The 17,282-nt window shown below is 46.3% G+C and overlaps 1 protein-coding gene across 3 annotated transcripts in view; it reads left to right on the top strand.

Moving 5' to 3' along the window:
- The first annotated feature begins 3,133 nt into the window (after positions 1-3,133).
- Nrap (nebulin related anchoring protein) overlaps positions 3,134-17,282 on the top strand; it is a 69,527-nt gene continuing 55,378 nt past the window's right edge. For all 3 annotated transcript variants that reach the window (XM_005352514.2, XM_026781729.1, XM_005352513.2), the window contains exons 1-11: positions 3,134-3,401; positions 3,704-3,798; positions 4,272-4,359; positions 8,337-8,444; positions 10,152-10,253; positions 11,565-11,669; positions 12,315-12,419; positions 13,375-13,482; positions 13,761-13,862; positions 15,144-15,248; positions 16,536-16,652. In XM_005352514.2, coding sequence (XP_005352571.1) covers positions 3,330-3,401; positions 3,704-3,798; positions 4,272-4,359; positions 8,337-8,444; positions 10,152-10,253; positions 11,565-11,669; positions 12,315-12,419; positions 13,375-13,482; positions 13,761-13,862; positions 15,144-15,248; positions 16,536-16,652 — 1,107 coding nt within the window. In that variant the 5' untranslated portion in view covers positions 3,134-3,329. The remainder of the gene's footprint in view (positions 3,402-3,703; positions 3,799-4,271; positions 4,360-8,336; positions 8,445-10,151; positions 10,254-11,564; positions 11,670-12,314; positions 12,420-13,374; positions 13,483-13,760; positions 13,863-15,143; positions 15,249-16,535; positions 16,653-17,282) is intronic.

Below are 17,282 nucleotides of genomic sequence, written 5' to 3'. Positions count from 1 at the left end.
TCCTCCTCCTCCTCCTCCTCCTCCTCCTTCTTCTTCTTCTGCCTGAGTTTCAGCACTATGTCTAAAATCTTAGCAGGTATGGGCACTTCCTGGACGTCAAGAAAGACTCGCCCCAGTCAAGTGTGAGGGAATAATTAAAACCAACAGTTCTTAATATGAATGAAGAATTCCATTAAGTGAAGCTACATTCTGATTTATCCAGGGTGTAAACCTAGACTTTCCAGGTTAGCTCTGAAGTGTGGAAGGGACTTTAACAGTCCATCTGAGCTCATTCAGTAGTGAGGCTTTGAGTTGCCCATATTCAAGCTTGCATGAAGGAGCCAGGTTTGTGGACTATTGTTGTGATAAGCAAAAATGTGCTACATTGCTGCAGAATATGACTTTGACTATGTGAAGGTGTGTTACATTTGTTTATGCTACATTGTTAACTGTGCAAGGATGTATGTTTAATTAGGCAAAGATGTGTTGCTTTTGTTTCACCTTGTCTTCCTAAGGTACCTAATAGGTCTAATAAAAGCTGAGTGACCAATAGCTAGGAAGCAGAGGGCTAGGTAGTGCTGGCAGGCAGACAGACTAAGTAGGAGGAGAAATCTAGACTCAGGAGCGAGAGAAGCAGGAGGAGAGAACAAGGGAGAAAGAGGGACACTCCTGGGGTCAGAAATCAGGCACAAGAAGCAGGAAAATAGGACAGGAAGGAAGGAAGGAAGGAAGGAAGGAAGGAAGGAAGGAAGGAAGGAAGGAAGGAGTAGTAAGAAGAAATGAAGGAAGGAAGGAGGAAGAAAGGAGGAGAAAGGAAGAAGGAAGGAAAGGAAGGAGGGAAGAAGGGAGGGAGGAAGGAGGGAAGGTAAGAAACCCTGAGGCAAGGCATGAGCTAAGCTAAGTCAGAGCATTCATAACTAATAAATTATGCAAATATTCTGAACTAAAAGAGAAGCTGAAACCCCAAACACTTCTGGTCCCAAGCATTTTGGTTAAGGGTTGTGGTCACCCTGAGGATCAACCTCATGCCAACTGTTTCCCCTCATTTCCCGCCTCCTCACACTGGTCCCTGAATTATAGTAATGAAAATATTCTCCTAAATGAGGTCCCTGAACACAGGCGTCAAGGGGCCAGGGCTTAGACTAAGAGAGAAAACTGGAGAAAGACGGTGTGGGTATGAGCCAAGTGCAGAGCCCATTGTCTCAGCCTGTTTCCTAAGGCTACAGTAAGGCTCAGCATTTCAGGATGAGTGACATTTGGCTCACAGCTCTGGAGGCAGAGGGCATGACACTGACATCTGGCAAGGGCTTGCTGCTGTGTCATCCCTTGGCAGGAGAGGGGAAGGCACAGGCAACCTCAGTATCTCTGTGATGACATTGGTTCACTAATTGCTACTTGTTAGGCCCCATCTCCCAATAGCACCTGGGGATAGAGTAGCCAAGACATAAACTTTGGAGGGCACACTTAGAACCCAGTATCCGCACAGAGGGAAGCCTGTGTTGTTGGTCTTGCCAGAGGTGTTTACTTCTGCATCCTTAAACTGCCCCTCCTCCAGTTCTGTGTGTGTTGTCGCCCTCTAACTCGTGAAGCAGAAGACCACTTGAACTGGACACCTTCCATTTCAGCGATCCTCAGTGTCATGAGTGGGATTGAGAAGGTGGAGGAGCAGCTGTGAGGTACAGTCAGCCTGCCACTCTTAGCTTTTCCCATTAGGAAATTGTTCCTGATTCGTTTTCACAGTTTGGGGGTTCCCACCCAATTCCCCAAGTCAGGCTTGAGAAGTCTGGTACACAGCAAAGCACCTCAGGTCCGTTTCCATTGGTTCTGGCTGGGGTCCACCCTGCTGTCAGGATGGTGGTTTCACAGTGGGAGGCACCTGAGCTTGGAGTTCCTACCTACTTTCCATTTCACCCCACCCCACCCCCACCCCAGTCTCTGTTTAGGGTGTGGCAACTTCCCTCCCTGCTCTGATTGCCTTAACCACGCCTAGCCTTAACTCCAGGAAGAGGCCAAAGGTCAGAAGCTGATAGGCTACTGTAAAGGTACTAACTGTAACCCTGTGTAATAGTTTCCACTCCTGGTGTTCTACTTAAATTTTTTTAAAAAAGGAAATTTCATGAGTAAATCCAGATTTCTGGCTTCCATGGAAAAATGAGAGTATTTGGCAATGCCGAATATTCTCTTGACATCTGTTGACTGAGGAGTGTTGCCTGCTATACATGGGGACTTAGGCATCCACCTGAGGTCTGACTGTTGCCTAGGACTTCACGTCTGGCCTCTGTAGGTATTTTGGTGTAAGCATTAAGTTTGCTCCATTAGTTTACTAGATCTAACTGAGAACCAAGGACAGGCCTTATTCCAGACCTTGAAACACACAAGTTCTAACATGGACTATGGTGTTATATTTTGGTGGTGGTGATTCTGAACAATAGATTCATTCATATTTAGTATTTCCACACAGCAATAACTACTCTCCTCAGGTGGAGGACACATAAAGCAGTCAGGTCCTGCTGGGGACAAGTGGAATGTCACTTTGTAAAGGGTGTCTCTGAAAGTCATGAGGTTGCCTGTAAGCAGAGACTAAAGGCAGTAGAAACTCCCCGAGGCCAGGAGAAGGGATTTTTGTCACCAAGCCACCCCTATTAAGACCTCTGAGACAAGAGAATGAGCAGAAAACCCTCGAGAAACATTCTAGCCCCAGCACCAAGCATTCTTATTTGTCCTTATGTATTTTTGAATTCCAGTATAAGTTAAACACAAATGAGTACCTCAGTAAGTTCTTATTTTGTTACTACAAAATAGATAAAATTCAGATTCGGCATTTATCCTTCTAGGAGGGTGAGTTAGTCCTCTTTTGTACCCAGGGTTTGGAGAGGTCTGCATTAGTCAGAGGGACCACAGCCTACGTTTCTAATTAGATTCCAAGAGGGGGTACGGCTATTCTTTAGGCTCCTTTTCTGGAGTATGATCATGGCTAGTGTTCACCAGCTCCCCCCACCCCCACTCTCTCACACACACCCTGAGATCTGGTTATCCACATAAACATGATGCCACCATGAGTTAACTTTTCTATTTTGAGAAGCATGTCAGCTTGAAATACCTCCACCTTGTCTCAGACGCATGCGTGCTGACGGAGTTGCCAAAATTGTCCCTTGAGTAAGTGGCAGCTTTAAAAGCCAACCAGCTGGGGAGTCCACAGCAGAAGGTCAGCAAAGGGAAGTAGAAGTTGGATTCTGAAGGCTCAAGGCGTCCTGAGGGGTTTCATCGTGGTGGGATTTTGAAGGCGTGAGCATCTCGACCGGGTTCTGGTTTTCTGGCCTGTTGCTTCTCCCTGGGTACCACACTCCAAGATGAACGTGCAGGCCTGCTCTAGGTGCGGCTATGGCGTCTACCCTGCAGAGAAGATCAGCTGTATAGACCAGGTCAGTGGAGATGTTCTACGGTCTCTGGGAAGATTGACATGTGTCTTCTCACATACGGAGCTCTATTGAATGATAAGGGAAGGATGCATTCTCCTTTTCTAAGGTTCTACCCATTTCTATGCCTTCTGTGCTGCTTCAAGAAAAAAAAATGTTTCGTTTCAGCATGTTCTACCCAAGTGTATAGGTCATGAATTTTAGTTTCATTTTATCCATGATCCTCAACTTTTTACCTTAAAGTCTGTGAACCCCGAGTCTGGAGGAAGACCACTAACTGTCCGTTTTTTTTTTTCTGTGCCTTCCAGACATGGCACAAGGCGTGTTTCCACTGTGAAGTCTGCAAGATGATGCTCTCTGTTAATAACTTCGTGAGTCACCAGAAAAAGCCGTACTGTCACGCGTAAGTGTCTGATAGCCAGCCCCCACGGCTTGGCTTCTGATTTCCAAAATAGCCAACTGTGGGATCGGGTTCTCAGCTCCAGGCTGGACTCTATGCACCCCCTCTGGGAAAGATTCAGATCTAGTCACGGAAGAGCCCTAATGTGGGACTTTGGCGAAAGACCAGCTGCCCCCATTGTAACCGTCTGTCAACTTATAAAACCTGTAGCACTCGGCAACATAGATTCTGCATAGATGGGGCTCTAGAAATGCTCTTAAGTCATGTCCGGATCTATGCCCGCCCTCAGTGAAAATTACCTCCATGTTACATGTGTTGAATTCACTTATGTTTACGAGGGATAAGATTTAGTGGGAAGCCATGCTATATTCTTGAGTTTTGTGCTCATCCTTAAAAGAGACTAGTTTTCTAAGAACTCACTTGTCCCCTTGGATCAAGCACTTTTCTAATTTTGATTTTCTCTGTTGCATTTGCAGCCATAACCCTAAGAACAACACTTTCACTAGTGTCTACCACACGCCTTTAAATCTAACCTTGAAGAAGCCTGTGGCCGCCACGGGTGGGGTAAGTCACTTAGCTTTGCATTTTGAAATCACCTTTAAGGGAACACCTTTGGCTCAGACCCCTGCTGATTAGTAAATGATTCTGTTTATATACAGGCCAGTTCACTTGCTCTTCACACACTCAAGAGTGTTTATAACTGCTCTTTGTCCTACTACAACAGTGGAGACCTGTACACAGGTCCTTGGTTCTAGCATAACCTTTGTGTCTGGCCAGCCAGGACACAGTGACTATCACTGCTATAATAGGCCTTGCATACACTAGGTAGTTAGTACATAATTGGAAAAGGTTTCAGAGTCCTTCTTTTTCTCCCTCTGTCGTATTTTGGAGTAGAAAACCAAAGCCCTCCGGGTCCACACTCCATAACTCCCTTGAATGAGCGGCAGTTTGTGATTATCCAGGGATAGCTCAGAGATATTTTAAGAAATGAAGTTTGCTTTGGGAGGTAGGTGAGAGGGCTAGGCAGGCGAGGGTGGTGTGTTCGTATGTCCAAGGGTGTGCTCTGTCACCTGCCCAGCTGTTGGGACCGTCGTAACTATTAATACGCTGCGTCATCGGCCTTCGTCTCTCTCCAGGCCCATGAGACATTGCTCTGTGGCATGGAAATTTAGGCAGATTTCTAAAATTAGGGATGACCCAGCAGGTGCAGGGCTCTCTAGTAATCTCTCTTCCTGGCACCACCCTGTTTGCGTTGACTCTGGCACTTGCTGGGCTGTCCTTAGGAAAGTCTGTTAATGCGACTGGGCTTGCATGTGTCGTCTCTGCAGCTGCTGTCACCAGACCACCCTCCCTAAGCAGGCGGCATTAAGTTTGCATTAAAAAGCGCGTGCGGTACTGAATGGAAACTCAGTCACTTCATATATAAGCCAGGGGAGCCGATACTGTTCTTATCTCACTCTCGAGATGTACAAACCTGTACAATCCCATCCAGATCTTGGCATACAAATCCGGATCTGTCTGGCTGCAGAGTCCATATGATTGGCCCACTTGTATACACACTTGGAAGGTGGCAAACTGCAGAAGCCAGAAAAATGAAAACTTCATGTATCCAGAAGTTTCTGTGGTTGTGTCCAGGGAGAAGGACTTGACCTCAGAATGCATGTGTCATGCTCTGTACAAAGAGATCTGTGCTGTCTGCCATTTCCTGGCCTTCCTCAAGCCTCATCTGACAGGGCTACCTTAGAGTTATACAAGGAGGCACGCAGTGTTTACCTTTCCCTGGGCAGCAGAGGGCTCGCTTCCTTTTGACTGTGTATGACAGTCCTAACCTGGAAGGATGCGTGGGTAATCTATCACTCTCCTTTAGATCAGAAGCAGGAATGACATTTTCCCAGCATGCCTGACAGTGTCTATTTTGTTTGCATCTATATGACCATGTGACAGTGTGTACGTGTTCCTATGTTTGAACATGGGCAGTGTGTAAGGGTGCTAGCAAGTGTAACCAGACATACATGCACATACAGACACACGATACACGCCCTGCTGTATATATGTTTACATTCATGGGCATTGTATGTTTATGCTATGTTTGCATATATACATATGTGTATATATGTGCATGTGGTGTGCATATATGCATGTATGAGTCTGTCTGTGTGTAAGTGTGTGTGCAAGTATATTTCTGTGTATATATGTACATTTTTGTATGGTGTGTATAATGTGTGCACATATAAAAAAAATTATTATTATCTCTGTGAGTTTGAGGCCAGCCTGGTCTATAAGAGCTAGTTCCAGGACAGGCTCCAAAACCACAGAGAAACCCTGTCTCGAAAAACAAAAAAACAAAAACAAAAAAAAATTATTATTGAGACCCCTTTCTCCAATTTTTTTTCATTAGGAAAAACTGAAATAAATAATCATGTCCTTTTTAGGCCCCAAATCTTTGAGCTACCCTAGGGTTTGTGATGAACAAATTTTTCAATACTACCCTTCCACTCTCTGAGAAACATGGCCAATTCAAAAAGAAATATATTCAGTGCTTATGTGCTAGAATTTTCAAAGGAAGGAAAGGCCTACTTTAGTAACAGTGGGGATAGGGAAATTCGGGTAAAGACTTCAAGCTGGCATAGATATATGATTTTCTGCTTCACAAATGTCATATAAATAAATGTTTACTAAGCCAGCAGTTCCTGTTTTCTGAGAGTGGATGGAAGGTCTATGGCTTCTGTCAGAGACAGAACTTGCTATTCAGCATCCTTGGTGGCATGGCAGCATTGGCTTCTCGCCTTGCTCAGTCCAGTGGCTTTGACTGTCACTCAGGGCTGACAGTGCTGGGCAAGGGTGGCAAGGCGGCTTTCTGAAAGTGCTCTGCTTGTTTTGGTCACACTTTGCTTTTTCCTTAAGTCATGATTCTCTAGCAGGGTCCTTTTACCCACGTAGGACATTTGCAGATTGGGGAATCTGTCACTGTCTCAATTGGGAGGGAGGAATTATTGCAGCTGGTGGGGAACCTCCTATCATGCTCAGGGAGTCCCCAAGACAAAGACTTAGCTATGTATCAGGAACCCTGCCTTGAGGTTCTGCTCATGATAGTCTCCCCAAGTCCAATGAGGGATTGGCTGTGCACGGATGCCCATCCGTGGACCTGCACCAGACAGTAAGCAGTAGCAGCCTGGGAAGTCAAAGACAGAGGTGTTCTTGCCTGGAAACCAGAACCCCTAGGTTTAATTTTTCTCTCTTCCCTTGTTTCTCCATTGTCTGTAAAATGAAGGATTTAAACTTCAGCTTGTAAAAACTGAAGTTTTGGGGCTTCATCTCAGATCCAACAAATTGTGATATCTTGGCTTTGGATCTAAGAACTTGCTGATTTTTTTTCTCATTATGAATCCTTCCATGGAGTTCTCTTTAAGAAACCTTTGCTTTCCCCCAAATCTGGAGGTATTGACCTGCCAGTTCTCCCCAAATTGATCTGGATGGGGACACGATATTGTACATCTGTGTCTTTGCCATCACAGTTGGAATCGTGGTGTGACTTATAGATACTGCCGATGGCCTATCATAACCGTGTGAAACTATGAAGGACAGTAAGGAATCTGGAGGAACACAGCAGAAGGACTTAGTTTACCAGGTCTCAAGATCTCCTATAAAAGCAACATCTTGTCACTTACTGCACTGAGCCAATGACACCAAACACCACCGCAGTTCACTGTCAAAAGAACACTCTTTAGGCCACACGTTGGAGAGACCGAGGCTTGCACACTTGCTCACAGCTAAACGGCTAAAGAGTCATAGGACTAGATATGTGTGTGGAGGGGTTAAGTTGGCTCCTATCCTAATACTACACACAGAAATCAACTAAAAGGGTATTTCCAGTCAAAGCAGGAAAGGAATAAACTTACATGGAAATACAAAAGGTAGACAGACTCCATGACACCAGAGAGCCAGTGCTTTTTCTAGCCCCATGGACAGTGAGTGATGGATTAATGGGAAAAAAAAGCCACACAGAAAGACTTTCCCGTGTGTAAGTTTGTGGAGAATTTTGATGTGCGGTTCCCCTCTGCATGCTGTGAATATGTTTTATTACCATTGGTTAATAAAGAATCCCACATCAGAATTTAGCTTAACAAGCTACATATTCACTTGTTTCTGTGTGCGTATGTATGTGCAAACGAGCATTTGTGCCTGAGCGGACACGTGTGGTGAGAAGGCAGCTTGTGGGAATCAGCCCCCTTCCCCCACCATGTGAGTGTTGGGGATTGAATTCAGGTGGTCAGGGCTGATGTGCTGAGCCAGAGCCACCTCTATCTTTTTGATTGCACCACTCAAGAGCACTTTACACACAGCAGGGGCTCAATACCCACCACCTGGCGGGTGGCACAAATGAAGCCACAGTGGAACCAATAACGCAGTGAGCTTTGTGGTACCGCTAAGATGCCTCCCAGCTGAGACGTGGAAGGACCGCCCCAATTCAGCTGTGCATCGCCTATTTTCTCTCCCTTCTCCGATGGACATCTTACTGTCACTGCTTTCACTGTGTACAGGTCAATGGCCAAGAAAATGATGGTAAGCAGGTAGAATCCGTTTTCCACTGGGACATGAAGTCCAAGGATGGAGCAGGCGCACCTAGCAGGCAACCACTGCTGAGTGAGGTGAGTATGGAAGGGAGCGGAGCGGCAGCCCAAGCAGAAGAAGACCACTATTGCTGTAGCTCCTAAGGGACCACTAGCTTCGAGTCGGACCACCTGTCTGTAGGCTAATCCTTCCTGAGAGCACACCAACTGTGTTTGCCCAGCTCAGATTTGTCACCTTCTGTCCTCCAACCTCAGGGGTTCTGTCACCAGGAACAGTGGCCCCAGTCCTGTGACACTCCACCTGACCCCCAGGCCTTCCTCTCTGTCTCTCTGTCCCCCTCCTCTGAATCAGCCATTCCTCCCTGGTCCTATAAGGGCCTCCAAAAATGGCTCTGCCTGCCTCTGCCTCCCACATGCTGGGATTAAAGGTGTGTGCCACCACACCAGGCTGTAAGAGATTTGTTTGTTTATTTTTATGGTGGCCCATTTCCTTCTCCTTCAGCTCTTACACTCTTCCTTTCCCCCTCTCCTGTGATTTTCCTTGAGCCTTGGAGGGGGTGATATAGAGGCATGTAGGGCTACGAATATACGATTATTTATTCTGGGAACTTTGACCAGTTATGAGTCTGTGCCCTAACTGCTGCATGTCTGACCAAGGCTGAGAGCATACAAACTTCAATATTCAGGACAGTAGTAGATGCCCCTACTGCCAATGGCCTCTCTGGCCTTGGTATCTTGACCAGATCACAATACCAGATCCATGTGTGTGATAAGTTCCCTCCTCAAATCAAGTCAGAAAACAATTTTATCACCTGTAAAAACTTGTTAACCCGCATGGCAATTGTGAAGATTAAAGAATAGATAAATGCAAAGATGTCAGAGTAGTGTCGGGTGCAAGATTATCAGCTATTAGTATTTTTATTGATAACTATATGCCAATATATTTTTTCATTAACCAGTGTGCATTACTTTCTTGCTGTCTTTCATTCCACAGACACTGGAGAGCTAGGTCCACATCAGCACCTTTTAAGCGTGTGGATGTGTGTCAAGGATGCACCATTGAGAGCAGATGCAGGGTGTTGCCTTATTGGTGGGCTGGGCTCTCTGTTCTTACACATGATAAAGTTGCAATAATTACTCGTTTGGATATGGGGGATGTGTTCCTAGAACAGACAATGAAAGCTGAGCTTGTGATGGCCAAGCATACATGCCTTTTCATTTTCATGAAGGTTGTCGATTGATCTTGCATACAGGTTACCTTAAAATGCTTCATTCTCCCTAAAGTATGTGTAAACACACACAAGTTTTCTAGTGGTGATTTACTTCTTTTGTTTTATTCCTGAAGTTTTACAGCAAATGTTTTAAAAGAAAAATCTTTTTCCTTTGGTTTTCCCATTGACAGATACAAAATAAGTAGTAAACTTTCGAAATTTTGCTGGGTAAAGCTGACATACTCTGATCTGCCTAAGGTGACCTCTCCCTGCCCAGTCTTAGTACACAGAGGAGCAAAGAAGTATTTTATTGCATAGGGAAGGTTTCTGTAACATAGAGGATCTCAGGGAATTGTTAGTCAAGATATTAGGTCATTTTCTTGTCTGAAACCCAGGAGCAGTTTGGTTGCCTGAGACCCTGTATGTGTCTAGGGAGCTACATGCTTTTAGAGAGCAGATTATCTTCACAGTGAAGGATTGCTGGGGTTGTGTGGAGTGGGCTGGGGGCAGTGTGGGGTGGACAACCAAGCAGGCACAGAATGTATCTGAATGCAGGTACCTGCTTTCTTTGTAGAGAGACTATTGGCCGGGGTATGGAGACAGGAACACTTGGTGTCCAGGAGATCTGCCAGACCCTGAGATCGTAAGGATGGTTGAAGCTCAGTCTCTTGGTGAGGTAAGAGCTTATGAACCACTTGTAGTCAGTAGGTAACAATTCCTTTACATATTCCTTTATTTGTAAGATTGTGATGGAAAGAACACCTGCCCTTGTCTTGACTTGACTAATGTCTTGTCACCATGGAAAAAAAAAACCCTGACAGGGGGATGTTTGTTTTTGGCTCATGGATGCAGGGGTCTCAGTCCATCATGGCAGTGACTTGTTCACAGTGTGTACCAGGAGGCAGAGAAATGGCTTCTCTCTGTCTCTGCCCTTCTTTCTCCCAGCATTTACTTTAGTTTTCCCCACCTAGCTCTGTTCTTCTGCCCTATCACAGGCCAAGACAGTTTCTTATTCATCAACTAATAAAAGCAACACATAGACAGAAGGACCTCCCACACCAGGAAGGGGGAAGTCTAGCTATAATGCCCCTCTCCCCAAGATTCCCATGCCCCAGTCTGTGGATCTGGTTACTCAGTTTTCTCACACATCCAAGACACTGTCCAGATGTGATTATGTTAAGGATCTCATGGTGATAAGGAGAACCTGGATTCTGAGGGTTGCCTCACAAGGTTCTCTCCAGCCAGTAGACAGAGAGGACAGGGCCAGAGGAAAGTCACTGTAGTGACAGAAGCAGAGATCAAAGCCATGTCAGGTCAAAAAGTGAGGACCACAGGGGCCTCTGAAGAGAGAAGGGGAAGAGACGGATTCTCCTCGTGTTCCAGAAGGAGCTGGTCCTGATGCCCACAGTAGACCCCTCACCTCCAGAACCATGAGGGAGCAGTTCACCAGTGCTGGAGCAGAGAGGGTTGGAGAAACCCTTCACTGCAGATGGCACCCTTGCTGCTTCTCTACACAGCCCATACAAAGCTTCCTGTTGAAGACTCTGCTGGGGAAATTACAATTAGTTTTTGTAACTTTTTCCTTTGGAAAACAGACAGCAAGATAAATAGAGTGCTGAGGTCACATTTCTCATTAGAAAAGTTACCCCTCGGATTGCTCAGAAAAAGATGAGCCTTCTCTCTTCCTGTGCTGTAGAACTCTCCCTGGAGATGAGCTCCAGCCGAGTCTCTTGAATTAATGGCCATGCTACGATACCAGGGCACCTGAGAAAATTGTACCAGGCTCCCCATAAAATGATATAAACACTAGAGGTGATCCCCTTTGACTTGGGGACTGTGGGTCCTCCGTCTAGAGGGTGTTATTTAAGGAGATAGATTGATGTGTTTCCCATGAAGGGGATGAGTCCAGTGTCTCTGATGTCATTGTATTTCATGAGCTCTCATCCACTACCAGGCGGGTCCTCATGCCTCTGTGGTCCTTCAGCAGGGCTATACAGAAGATTGTGAACAGCAACAAGGCAAGGGGAGCTTCCCAGCCATGATCACACCTGCCTACCAAAGGGCCAAGACAGCCAACCAGCTGGCCAGCCAGGTGAGAGTCCCTGGGCTCATTTGTATCCTTGCTGATGCTAACTTTTGACATGAATGCAGCCAGCCCTGCAATTCAGGAGAACAATACAAAGAATGTTTTATAGGGTTGTGAGAACCAAGTTTTCCTTATAATGTGTCTTGTTTGGGCCACATCTACAAACTGTGGAAAAGGGAAGAATGCAGAGGCCACAGAACTCAGCCAAAGACTCAAATAAACGTTCCTCCAGGCTGCTGTTTTTTCTTAGAGTGGACACAGATCTACCTGGAGAGTAGCATAGCTTATGGGTTAAGAGCTCAGGCTTTAGAGACAGAAACTTATGATTCGAATCCTGGTTCTTTCAAACATTAGCTGCGTAACTCTGGTCAAATTACTTAGCTTTTCTGCCCCTCAGCTTCTTGTTCATGGTAAGGAATAGTCCCACTGGATGTGACTGTTGAAATGGTCATGGGAGTTGCTAGTTAGGGACACTTAGAAGTGCCTGGTACTCTATATTGGCACATCAGCAAAGAGAATGTTTGTGAGCACAGACTCGTTTTGTTTTGTGCATGCCTGAAGGTTTAGCTTCTGGAGAGCTGTAAGGCAGGGTCCTCCCCGAAGCTTGAGGTAGATGTGTGACACGGCTTTGACTCGGCTTCTCCTTGCCAGGTGCAATACAAGAGAGGCCACGATGAGCGTGTCTCCACGTTCACTCCAGTGGCAGACACTCCTGAGCTGCTACGGGCCAGAGCTGGGGGACAGCTTCAAAGTGACGTAAGAAACGGTGTAGGAGGGCTGGGGGAAATGGATCAGTGAACAAAACATTTGCCACGCAAGCCTTAGGTTCAGAGTTCAGATCTCCACAGCCCTTAAAAGATCCAGACAAGTGCATTGCGTGGCTGCAATCCCAGTGCTCGGCAGGTGGAGACAGCCTGGGAGCTAGAGTAGCTAGAATCAGAGAGCTTCGCTTTGAGTGAGGGACCCTGCCTCAATACAGAAGGTGGGGAGCAATCAAGGAAGACACTAAACATCAACTTCAGGTCTCTCTATGTAAGCACACATATGCAAAGGAGCCTGCAGACATGTGTACCCATCTTCATGTGGACACACATATACACATACATGTGTACCACACACATATGAAAAATGACTTGGTCTAAGGCATGATGGTCCTTACTTAAGATCGCTCGTTTTTTTGTTATCTGGAGGAGAGGGAGGGAAGAATGGAGGAGGAAGCCTGATCCCTGCTGGGCACCAGAAAGAGCTTCCTGAGGTCACTGTCATAAGTCAGCCCTCGCCGACCTTGAAGAAACTCTTTGAACAGAATACACTAGGTTATATTTGCACCCAGCCAGGCATATCAGATGCACAAGAGAGAAACCTCTCCAGCCACTGCAGGCCTGAGAGGCTGACTTCTGAGCATGTGCCTTTCCCACTATTGTCCCTTCTCATAGCCCATATGCTCCACCATGTGCTAGGTCCAAGAACTGAGTGTGGTTCTGAATGGAAGATCGGAGCACAAATCCAGCTTCATGGCTGAGATCTGTGACTGGGATGCCCACTTTGTGTCCCAGACTTGACATCAGCTCCTCAGAGACAGCCTTCCTGCTTTGCTCCACAGCCCCAGCCCTGGCCCACAGGCCGGGGCTCATGACACTCTGCATGGACCCCCTCAGATGTCTATTGGGACTGCGGCGGGGCCTTCACTGGTTTCTTTTGAACTGCCCAGGTGAGATACACAGAAGACTGCGGAGCTCCGAGAGGGAAAGGCAGTTTTCCCGCCATGATCACACCTGCTTACCAGATAGCCAAGAGAGCCAGTGAGCTGGCAAGCGATGTAAGTACCTGTGGCCCTGTTGTCATGTTAAGGAGGAAGCCAGAACTTAGCCTGGATCAGGAAGTCCAACTTCCTGTCTGCTTTTACATCTTTGCCAGGACCAAGAAGTACCTTTCCCTCACCATTGTCAGTCATTTCCCCTGTGAAAGTGACCTACCGCTTTAGCCTGAGCTGCACACCTTAGACCCACACAGACAGAGGGTCCCACGAGCATGTATATTCACTCTGTGACTCTCATAACGGTACTCATTGATTTTTTTTTCTTACCCTCCAAACAGGTGCGGTACCATCAACAATATCAAAGAGAAATGAAGGGAAAGGCTAGTTCTGTCGGAGCTGAGGGTGGCGTGACCAAGGGATGTGCAGACCAGTATGGCCAGGTACTTCTGGGAGAGGCCTTGGTCCTCTCCAGATCGGTTTGTCCCCTACAGCGGTGACAGCCATGGACATATGATCGGGACATGTGATCAATATACAGATCACAAATCCCAGCACCTTGAAAAGCAGAGCCTACACCAGTGTGGTGACTTGGCCAGTAATAAGATGTTTTCATCTGTTCACTGAAGGACGATTACTAGGAATCAAATGATTGGGTTAGCCCTGCATGAGCATTGCAAGGGATCAAATTGTATGTATTGAGGGGCCGAGAAGCTGGCTTAGTGGGTGAGGGTGCTCACTGTGTTAGAGGGAGAACTTCAGCTCACATCTCTACCACCCACATTTATAGAAAAGAGAGAAAGAAAAAACCTGGGCTTTGCCATGTTCAACGATAACTCCAGTGCTGTGCAAGGGGGAGACGCGGGGATCATTGGGGCTTCCTGGCTGCCAGCCTAGCTTCCGTTTCAATGAGAGACCCTATCTCTAGGGAATAGGGTGCAGGATACTAGAAGTCCCCCTTTGGTCTCTGAACATGTAATACGCATGCACGTTCAACATACACACCCCAAAATGTTTATCTTATTGAAAATAATGAGTATTACCCTAAGTAACAGAAATTACTTCCTAAGGAAGTAAATAGTTCATCTAGTTTACTAGATAAAGCAGTATGATCTAGGTTACAAAAGGCTTTATTCTACCTGATTTCTGGTTACACAGCACACGTGGCTGATGGGGAGCAGTGCGGAGATGTCAAAGCACCCTTCTGCAGAGATCTGCTGTTGGGTCGAAACAAAGTAGTGTTTGAGACTAACGGAATACAACCACCATGGATATTCAGTGGCAGCATGGGGTGGGAGAGCCCCTTGGCTTATTGGATATTGTGATGATTGATGAGGATGAGGATGACAGTTTTTTATGTATGTATGCATGTTTGTATGAATGAATGTATGCATGCATGAATGGATGTATGTGTGTATGTATGTATGCATGCATGAATGAATGTATGCATATATGTATGAATGGATGTATGTGTGTATGTATGAATGAATGTGTGTATGTATGCATGTGTGTATGTATGCATTCATGCATGTATGTATGTATTATATAGTGGTTCCGGCTCCAGGACCTAGTGTCTTAGCACCACATGGTACGTCTTTGGCAGTCCCTGAAACGTCCCCTGTGGATGAGCTTTCCTGAGATCAGTCTCTTGAGCGATCACTGATGAGGACCACGCATGTCAAGAGGGACACATTACTGACCAAAGCTTTTGATTGACTCATCAGGATTACTCAGAAGAGTGTGATGAACCTCGGGGAAAGGGCAGCTTCCCAGCCATGATCACCCCAGCTTATCAGAATGCCAAGAAGGCCAATGAACTTGTTAGTGATGTAAGTACTGGCAGAGTCATGGAAGTGGAGACATGGCAATGCTGGGGGCTGCTCTTACCGGGAGCCACGCACAGACATCTCTTAGAGTCAAGAGAAAGCAGAATATGCTAGTGTCGCCCAGGTCCAGATTCATGGTGTCTTCTTGAGCTGCTCATAGACTTTGAGCCCATTTATCTGTCCACGTGGAAATGAAACTAGACAAACCGCCCTGCTCATGTGTCATTTGATAAGGTACCAACGTTGGTCCAAGCAGATCAAAACCCATTGTGAAACCAAAGCCCCGTTGTGAAATTGAGCTTTTTAGGGGAAAAGCTCACTGAAAGGATGTAACAAGTCTTTCTCTGTCCCACCAGCCAGCTCCCAAATAGTGACATGGAGACTTATTATTAGTTATGAAAGCTCGGCCTTTAGCTTAGGCTTGTTCCTAAATAAGGCTTATAACTTACATTAACCATTTATAGTAATCTTTTTTGCCTCGTGGCTCTTTACCTCTGCTCCATCTTGTACCTCCTGTTTCCTCTCTGTGTCTCCTGTCTGCTCCTGTGTAGGTCTTGATTATCTCTACCCTCTTCCTGTCTCTGCCGGGAAGTCCTGCCTATGCCTCCTGCCTAGCTATTGGCTGTTCGGCTTCTTATTACACCAATCACAACAAACACATCTTCACACAGTTTACAAATACCCCACAACAAAAGAAGTCATGTGATTATCAAATTGAGTGTGACCCAGTGAGTGATAAGTGGTTTTTATTTGGAGAATGTTAGCAGCTGGCAGTCCTTGAGAGAAGGGCTATAATTAAACTTGGTAAAGTGTGGCACCCTCTGCAGTTCTTAACCTGGCCACTCGGACATGGTCTCTGACTGGAACCTAGTTCATCTCTCCTCTTTACCCTTCTTCATTCTGCCACCATTCAGTGAGTACCCAGTAACCCAGGACAGCACCACCTTTGCCTCAGGAAGGGAAATGCAAGACTTTACTCCTTTCTTTGCAGACAAAGCAGAAATGGTGTTGAAATTGAGGGCAGGAAAGGGTTAGAATTTCTCCTTATGGTGGTCATCTGAGGTACCTCTTTCCCTTTCTCCAGACAGAGTTAGAGGGGCCAGGAAGAGTTTTGACACTGAAAAGAATCGAGTGGTTTCTAAATTTAATAAAGTATTTTAAAGAGTCCAGAGGAATCTTCCTTCCTTTAGAGAATTCTAGCGTGTCCGTCCGTGTTAGCATTCCATCGGGATTATTTCAGATTTCTCATGTGGCAGCTACAACCCCAGACTCTCTGTATGCTCCTTCCAGATAAAATACAGGCAGGACTTCCGGAAGATGAAAGGTGCCGCGCATTTCCACTCGCTCCCGGCCCAGGACAACTTGGTTCTTAAGCGCGCTCAGAGTGTGAACAAGCTTGTGAGTGAGGTGAGTGTTGGGGAGAGCCATTCTCCTGTACGCTCCCCCTTTCTCCAGTGGATGCAGTGGCCCTATTGAAAAACACCGCCACCACTGCTGCTGCTGGCACTTACCTATAGCCCTGGCACTTACTGGGTAAGTGGGGCAGGAGGGTCAGGAGTTTAGACACAGTGAGTCAGAGGCCAGCCTGCACTATGTGAGACCCTGCCTCAAAACAAACAAAATGAAACCACGCATACTGCCTGCGTGTTACCTGTTTCCAAATCAGGCATACACAGAACCAAAGAACTTAAATCTTTCTCCATTGGCTCAAAACTTTCTTACTAAATATTCAGAAGTGCCAATCAACAGATCTGTAGAGGTCAGAGCGAATACTACATGTTGCAACTTTTAGAGATTTGTTTTAAGTTTTAATTGTGTGTGTGTGTGTGTGTGTGTGTGCATGCGTGTGAGCACATGTATGTGAACGCAGGTGCCCTGAGAGGCCAGACGAGGGTACCAGGTCTTTCTGGAGCTGGAGCCACAGGCAGTTATGAGCCACCCACTTGGGAAGCAAACTCAGGTCCTCTGCAAGAGCAGCAACTCTCATCATTGGACCGTCTCTTTTTCCTGCCTCTGAGCCATCTGTCTAGCTCCTAT

Source organism: Microtus ochrogaster, chromosome 8 (genome assembly GCF_000317375.1).
Source record: "Microtus ochrogaster isolate Prairie Vole_2 chromosome 8, MicOch1.0, whole genome shotgun sequence".
In the NCBI taxonomy this organism is placed as follows: domain Eukaryota; kingdom Metazoa; phylum Chordata; class Mammalia; order Rodentia; family Cricetidae; genus Microtus; species Microtus ochrogaster.
The sequence above is the reverse complement of the archived record's forward strand: the minus strand, read 5'-3'. Positions and strand labels throughout refer to the sequence as shown.